The sequence below is a fragment of the Triticum dicoccoides genome, chromosome 3B (assembly GCF_002162155.2).
Source record: "Triticum dicoccoides isolate Atlit2015 ecotype Zavitan chromosome 3B, WEW_v2.0, whole genome shotgun sequence".
NCBI classification, from domain to species: Eukaryota; Viridiplantae; Streptophyta; class Magnoliopsida; order Poales; family Poaceae; genus Triticum; species Triticum dicoccoides.
The window spans coordinates 123048559-123057273 of NC_041385.1; the positions used below are offsets into that span (position 1 = coordinate 123048559).

Here is an 8715-nt window from a genome sequence, read left to right on the forward strand (position 1 = left end):
TCGCTGTGGGGCTCCTGGCTTGGTCCGGTGGTCGAGGAAGACGTCACGGGGCACGACGGCGCTCGGGGACTTGTTGGAGAGGGACAGGGACAGTGGTGGCCGCGGTCAGCACGACGGACGGTGCAGGGCGCGTCGGCGAGGCTGATCTGGAGGAGGGGTAGCGAGTGTACGAGGGGATAGGGACTGGCGCGAGTGGGGGGAGGCAGGGCAAGTGGGAGGCGAGGGGGCCGAGGCGTCGGGGCGGTGGAGGCCTTATCCTCTCGTAAGGCGTCGCCGACGAGGTGGTTGGATGGCGACGGGCGCGCGCTGTCCCGCCCGGTCGGAGGAACAGGAAGGAGGGGAGGAGCGACCGGGGAGGGGGGCGTGGGCCAGCCTGCTGGGATGGGCCGAGGCCCATGGGAAGGCCAGGGGCTCTCCCACCCCTTTGTTATAGCCTTTTTTTATTGCCTCTGTTTTCCATTTTCTCTTTTTCTTTTGCATTTTCTTTTTGTTCCAAATGAGTTTTATTTTGAACAAAACTTGGCACATAAATCTAACACAATATATTGAGATGGAACAAAAAGTATGGGGTCAAAAGGAGTTATCTAACCATTTTAGAAATTGAAAAGGCCAATTTTAATGGCCGCTGGACCAAAATTTATTCCCATGGGCATTTTGGGAATTCAAAAGAGGTTGGTTCCAACATGACAAATATCGAGAGATTATTTTCCCACACTTCGAACACTTTAGTTTTCATGTTTGGCAAATTAGAATTTTTTACTTTAAATTTGAGTTTGAATAGGAACAGTGATTTGGATCAAGTGAGGATTAGCAACAGTAATGTGATGACATGGCACCATTAGCAGGGGTTTACTGTAGCTTAATTATCCGGGCGTCACAGTGGGTTTAATAGGTGCTTCAGGAAGTCCAATCATCATAATTTTTCAATATGTTATTCAATAATTCTTCAGCTTGTTCAATAGTTTTTTCCCTGAAAACACAACCAGCACAACTATCTAAGAAGTCCCTAGAAGCATCGGTTAGTCCATTATAGAAGATATCAAGTATTTCATTTTTCTTAAGAGGATGATCAGGCAAAGCATTAAGCAATTGGAGAAGCCTCCCACAAGCTTGTAGGAGACTCTCTTCTTCAATTTGCACAAAGTTAAATATTTCCTGCAAGGTAACTTGTTTCAAGAGTATTGTACCAAGCTTTAGCATCACCCTTCAATGAGAAAGGAAATAACTTGAGAATATAGTAATAGCGAATATTCTCATCATGAGCAAAAAGGGTAGCTATATCATTCAACTTAGTGAGATGTGCCACAACACTTTTAGTTTCATAACCATGGAAAGGATCGGATTCAACCAAAGTGATTAACTCGGGGTCGACGGAGAATTCATATCCTTATCAGCAATAACAATAGGTGAAGTAGCAAACTCAGGATCACATTTCATTTTAGCATTCAAAGATCTTTCTTTATACTTGCATAATAATTTCTCTAGATCATCTCTATCCTTACAAGCAAGAATATCTCTAGTTGCCTCCGCGCTCATAGTATACCCTTCTGGTACCTTTGGCAATTCATATCTAGGAGGACTACTTCTAGGAGGTGTTTCAGTAGTTTCAGTTTCAAGTTCATCATCAGATTCAACAACATCATGTTGTCTTACTCTAGCAATTTGTTCATCAAGAAATTCACCTAGCGGCACATCTTCAAGCAAGGTACTAGCATCATCATGAGTAGAATTCATAGAAGAAGTAGCATCATCAATAACTTACGACATATCAGAATTAGTAGCATGTTGTGGAGTTGCAAGTTTACTTTAACAAAAGGTGAATCTAAAGTAGAACTAGATGGCAGTTCCTTACCTCCCCTCGTCTTCTAGGGAAAAATCTTAGTCTTAGCATCCTTCAGATTCTTCATAGTGATAATATGATAATAATACCAAGTGACTCAACAAATATAGCTATGCTCCCCGTCAACGGCGCCAGAAAAAGGTCTTGATGTCCCACAAGTATAGGGGATCGCAACAATTTTCGAGGGTAGAGTATTCAACCCAAATTTATAGATTCGATACAAGGGGAGCCAAAGAATATTTGAAGGTATTAGCAGCTGAGTTGTCAATTCAACCACACCTGGAGATTAATTATCTGCAGCAAAGTGATTAGTAGCACAGTAGTATGATAGTTTTGATGATAGCAGCAGTAGTAACGGTAACAGTAACAGTGATAGCAGTGATATTGTAGCAGTAACGATAGGAGTAGCAACAGTAGTAACTTAGCAAGAACAATATAAGACAAGTTCGTAGGCATTGGATCGGTGACTCGTTGGATGATATTCATCATGAGACAGTTATAACCTAGGGCGATACGACACTAGCTCTAGTTCATAAATATAATGTAGGCATGTATTCTGTAAGTAGTCATACGTGCTTATGGAAAGAACTTGCATGGCATATTTTGTCCTACCCTCCCGTGGTAGCGGGGTCCTATTGGAAACTAAGGGATATTAATGCTTCCTTTTAATAGAGAAGCGAAACAAAGCATTAGCATACGGTGAATACATGAACTCCTCAAACTATGGTCATCACCGGGAGTGGTCCCGATTTCTGTCACTCCAGGGTTGCCAGATCATAACATGTAGTAGGTGACTATAACTTGCAAGATCGGATCTAAAATATGGATATAAAGGTGACAACATAACCGGTTCAGATCTTAAATCATGGCACCCGGGCCCAAAGTGACAAGCATTAAGCATGGAAAAGTCATAGGAACATCAATCTCAGAACATAGTGGATACTAGAGATCAAGCTCTAACAAAACTAACTCGATTACATGATGAATCTCATCCAACTCCTCACCGACCAGCGAGCCTATGAAGGAATTACTCACTCCCGGTGGGAGCATCATGGAATTGGCGATGGAGATGTGTTGGTGATGACGAAGATCGAAGATCCCCCTCTCTGGAGCCCCAAACGGACTCGAGATCTGCCCTCCCGGGGAAGAACAGGGCTTGGCGGCGGCTCCGTCTCGTGAGACACAATAATTCTTTCTCCCTAATTTTTTTCTAGAAATATGGGATTTTATAGCGTCGGCTTGGAGGTCAGCGGGGCCACCAGGTGGGCAGCACCCACCTGGGCGCGCCTGGGGGGGCTGGCGCGCCCTGGTGGGTTGTGCCCACCCAGGTGCCCCCCTCAGGTCCATCCTGGCTCCAAAAATTCTCTTTTATTGTATAAAAGATCCTCACAAAGTTTCGTTCCATTCCGAGAACTTTTATTTCTGCATAAAAACAACACCATGGTAGTTCTGCTAAAAACAGCGTGTCCGGGGTTAGTTCCATTCAAATCATGCAAATTAGAGTCAAAACAAGAGGAAAAGTGTTAGGAAAAGTAGATACGTTAAAGACGTATCAGGTCTCTGGATGGAAGGGTCAAGGACTCTCTAAGGCGGCAAGAGAGGTCCTGGTTAAATCGGTGCTTCAATCTAGTCCAACTCACACCATGAGCTGTTTTCAACTCACAAAGAAGATGTGTGGGAACCTGAAATCTATCTCTTCGAAATTCTAGTGGGGTGCAGCGAATGGTGAGAGGAAAGTACACTGGATGTCATGGAATAAAATGTGCCATGCAAAGAGGGAAGGGGGTATGGGATTTCGTGATCCAGAGGCTTTTAACCAAGCTTTGCTCGCTAAACAAGCCTGGAGGATTCTGCAGACCCCTTCCTCCTTATGCGCCCAAGTTATTAAAGCACGTTACTTCCCAGAGGGGTCTATCATGTCAGCCACGTGTCCAAGTGGGGGCTCATTCACCTTCCGAAGCATACTATATGGCAGGGACCTATTGCGAGAAGGGCTTGTGTGGAGGATTGGTGATGGAACTGCTATCAATGTGCACCATGACAACTGGATCCCGAGGCAAGGAAGCCTAAGCCGCTGGGACAGATCTACCTTCAGGACGTCACAAAGGTGGCCGATCTGTTTGTTGCAGAAGGAGATTGACGGGACGAACAAAAGGTACAAGAGATGTTTACACCTGATGACGCATGTGATATAAAACAGATTGTGGTTGGAGGGCCGGGCACGACCGACTACCTAGCATGGAATTTTACCAAGAAAGGGCAGTTCTCGGTCATATCGGCATACCACCTGCGAATGAGCATCAATGGTGCTAAATCCGGACAACCAGGATCATCATCATCAATCCAGAAGCACCGTACATGGCTAGCATTGTGGGGCCCGAACGCTCCGAGCAAAGCGAAAATTCACACGTGGAGGTTAATGCGCAATGGGCTTGCTATGGGAGCTGAACTGCATCAGAGAAGGATCAAGGGTGGGGTGTTTTGTGCCGCGTGTGTCAGGGAGGAGACCATCTTCCATCGATTTTGGGGTTGCCCCACTCCAAACTTTTTTGGCGCCTGATGAAAGAAGAGATGGATGCCCCGGTTATCACACCGTCGGAGATGGAGGATTCCTTCACCGCTATTTCTGCATGGATGCAAGAGTGGATAGCTGAGGCAGGTGATGATGAAAGAGAGGCGATGATCCATGCACTCTATGGATTGTGGCTGGCGCGAAACGAGGCACGAGATGGGAAGAGAATCGCAGAGGCAAGGTCAGTGGCGGAGAGGGTGATCGCTCATATAAAGGAGTGGAAGGAGGTGCACCGCAGAACTCCCACACAAGGCGTCCAGAAGGTGGTTGAGGTGTGGAAGCCACCTGACACGGGATGGATAAAAGCCAATGCTGATGGAGCTACAACAAAGACAGGTTATAATGGGGGTGGAGGCGTGGTCCTACGGGACCACGATGGTCCATACAAAGGAGGGGCGACGACGTTTCTCCCAGGCATCTCTGATCCTCATCTACTAGAAGTGATGACCAATAGGCGGGCAGTTCGCTTGCAATCCAGCAAGATTTTCAGAAGATAAATCTCGAGTTGGATACCAAGGAGACGGTGGCAATGATCAATGCAGAAAGGAAGAATCTCTCTGGCGTCGGGCTGCTGGTGGAGGAAGTGAAGGCACTCCTTCGGACTACATAGTACAAAGTAAGTTGGGTGAGAAAAACCGCTAATGGTGCAGCACATAAACTGGCAAAAGAGGGGATTAGCATTGAGATGAATAACGGCTTAATGAGCCACCAGATTCGATCCTGCAGATTGTTGCAGATGAGATTTCGGGTTTTGTTTAATTTTGGTTTGCTGCGAGTTGTGCAGCCGAGACTAGTTTTACGACTTGTGAACTTGTGGATCTTTTTACTCTTTTAATAAATGCTTTACCCTAAAAAAAACCACATTTCGGCCAGCTCACCTAGCTAGTCACGTATTGACAGCACAAAAAGCATGCCGTTATTCTTCACGCGGATCACGCGATGTCGACGAGCCTGGTCATCGGTAGGTGCGAAGTGCAAATCTTCGGGCACCATCGACGGCGACGCCTCCAAAGTCCAAACCCCACGCACTCGGCATTGCCGCCGGCACCACGATATCACCGCTCCGCCGGTGTCATGAGGCCTCTGCTCTCCCGCCTATTCGCCCCCAGTTACATCGCCATGGCCGCCCCCTCCGCATCGCCGTCCCGACGGCTTGCCCACCTCACACGCCACCTCCTCGCCTCTTCCTCGTCCTCCTCTTCCGACGAGCTCTCCTCGGTGGGCGGCCCCGCCGCCGCCGCCTCCGGCCCAGCCCGCGCGGCCGCATCCAAGGCCTTCGCCGCCGTGCTGGTCTGCATCTTCGAGGACACACGCGGGGACCCCCGCGTCCTCCTCACCAAACGCGCCTCCACCCTCTCGTCCCATTCAGGTAGCCAAGGCGGAACCTTCTTGGGATCCATGTCGCTCGATTCCGGCACTAGACTAAGTTAATTTCTTAACAAAAATATATTCCAGGGGAGGTGTCGTTGCCGGGAGGCAAGGTGGATCAGGGTGATGTGGATGTTAAGGCCACGGCTCTGCGGGAGGCAGAGGAGGAGATTGGGCTGGACCCGGCGCTTGTATCTGTCGTGACAGTTCTTGAGCCCTTCTTGTCCAAGGTAAATAAATCTTGTGCTGGTATGATATGGAATTGTAATTCTAGGCCCTTACTGTTAGCTTTTACCTATGAATTCTAGAGTAAATCAAGTTCTGATGAGCAACGCAGATTTATCTGAATCTTTTGTTGTGTGGACATTTTAGTGTATGTTTGGTTTGAGCCCAAAGCTTGCCGTACCGAATATTTAGCTAGCCAAAATTTTGGTCGAGGTTTAGCTTGCCCATGAATTAGTCAAAAGTAGGCAAGGACAATGACTTAGTGTGAGCAAAGAGGCAGTGACATGCCAAAAAATTTGGCACCCATCCAAACAAAGATCAATTATTGATCATGATGAAAAAGTTGGTAGGGTAGATTTTGGCCACCATATTGCCATAGTAAATGGTTAGTTGGATGGATTTAGTATATCGTATAGAGCTTTAAAGACAGGATTGGTTGTTGAATTGAGTTAGTGGATATTGCAAGTCAAATTAGTGGAATGGATATTCATCTGAGAAATTTCTAAGCTAGGACTTTTACTGTTAACTGCTGTATTTAATACTTGGTCTAAATTGGTGAATGAGTCATTGACAGACTGCATGTGACGTTTATTATTTTATCTGTCACAGCATCTGTCATTTTGTACCGTATAGAAAGCAAAGCTTAATTTTCTGTCACAGCATGGGTGAATGCTCAATTTTGGTGTATTAAGGGACAGGACCTCAAGGTAGAGATTGACAGTAACCTGCTTGTTAATAAATTGATTTTCCCACCATTTTAGTACCTCTGGTGCATGTATTGCAAATCTGTTGTAGTGACATTGTTCATCCAAAGCACATGCTGCATAATCATTTCATGAGAAATTTAGAACTGTTTTAGCCGTTGGCCATCTCCAATTTTCTCATAATTATGTCCTTTCCTGTCCTAATAATGCTGGTTTCTCAAAAATAGATACTCATATTGATCAGTCAAATGCATGAGTATGCCTAGATCCATCCAAATTACTTTTAATCTTTCAAGCTTGGTACATATGACTTTTAACATGATACAACACCTATTCACTTTAGTCAAGCCAATTGATTACGTTCACTAGCTAGAGTAAATTGCCTGCTTTTTAGAACCTTGACTTCCCTTCGTAACTTTCAAGTAATCTACAGCTGTTAAGCTCGGCTCCACTTTTTGAATATTCGCAGAAGGAAAATTCCAATCAAAATCTCATGCATAATTTGAAGCAATGAGCACATGCTTTTGCGCTCATTCAATAGAACCGCAGAACAGCCAGGGCTCATGCTGTAGTCTTTGTTTTGCAGAATGGCCTTGATGTTACTCCTGTAATTGGCATTCTTTCAGATAGAGCTCTATTCAATCCTGTCTTGAATAAAGCTGAAGTGCAAGACATCTTTGATGCCCCTCTGGAGATGTTTCTGAAGGTGCAACCGTGATTTCTTTGTTTTCCCTTTGCCCAGCTTCTTATGTTGTCAAATACAGTAGGGTATTTGCATCGGTTAATTCTCACATCTATCAAAATCTCTAGGATGATAACCGGACAACAAGACAAAGGGACTGGATGGGGAAGACTATTCCGGTCCAGTTCTTTGACTACGAGTCAGAGGGCAAAAAATATGTCATTTGGGGCTTAACCGCACACATTCTGACCCGTGCTGCATCAGTCGTTCTACAGAGACAACCATCATTCGCTGAACTTCCAAATAGACCAGAAAATATTCGCACCAGCAAGCACTGATGGGCTGAAAACTCGGGCAGCAATATTGATATGTAATTGTAGCAATTTGTATACGAGTGCGGCGTTTCTACTCCCGAGCTCATCTGCACCCGCCCTGACGAAAAAAATCAAAACAAATACTAAAAAAATTCAAAAAATTCCATATTTTTTTGTGTGGTAGATAAGTTTATGCGTGAGGTGCGCTCCAAGTTTCAACTCATTTGAACATCGGAGCAACTCTGAGCAATAAAGACAAATTCAGGGTCTGTAAAAGTGTTTACTGTTCACACACTGTTTTGATTCGATTTATCTTTTTTGCTGAGAGCTGCTCAGATGTCCAAATAAGTTGAAATTTTAAGCGAACCTCATGCATCAAATTGCCAATCACACAAAAAATTAGATTTTTTTAAATTTTTTTAGTATTTATTTTGATTTTTTTTGACCGGGTGCATGAGTCTGGGCACCGAATTGGGTTTTCGTTTGTATACCCCATTTACTGGTACAAGAGGTTATCAGAAGTCTAAAACTAAATGTAATGTATATCTCTAGAGATGTAATTTGCATTGCATTTATAGCACAGGAAGTAGTATCCTGGAACATTTGGTGACATCATCTTTTGAGTTCAGAGTCAAGACAATGAACGCCCTGTGAAATGTGAAGCTCCTTCTGCTATGCCAAAGAATGTATTGTATGGCCATCCATTTTCAGCGTGAAACGAAGGCAATAAATGTGAAGCAACTTAGGGCATCTCCGATGCTGACCCCCAAATCAAACCAGACACAATATCCGTCCGCGGATCGGTGGGACTGATCCATAGATAGTGATGCGGGAGCCGGCCGTCCAAACTTGTCCCCTAAATGTCCGCTCAGGTCCGGTTAATTTGAAATGCAAATGCGCCTGATCACATAGCGTGCGCCTGATCACAACCAAAAAGAGGCAAGTATGCATAGATTTTACATGCCCGATCACAAAATAATATTAGTTCAGCGGTACGTGCAAAAAAAAAA

General features: G+C 45.1%; 1 protein-coding gene across 1 annotated transcript; it reads left to right on the forward strand.

The window, feature by feature from the left end:
• Positions 1 to 5361: 5361 nt before the first annotated feature.
• LOC119275103 (nudix hydrolase 11-like) lies at positions 5362 to 8320 on the forward strand. The gene is made up of 4 exons (XM_037555888.1): positions 5362 to 5781; positions 5868 to 6010; positions 7296 to 7415; positions 7520 to 8320. The coding sequence occupies exons 1-4, from the start codon at positions 5487 to 5489 to the stop codon at positions 7727 to 7729; spliced, it is 768 nt and encodes a 255-aa protein (XP_037411785.1). The 5' UTR covers positions 5362 to 5486; the 3' UTR covers positions 7730 to 8320.
• The last annotated feature ends 395 nt before the right edge of the window (positions 8321 to 8715 follow it).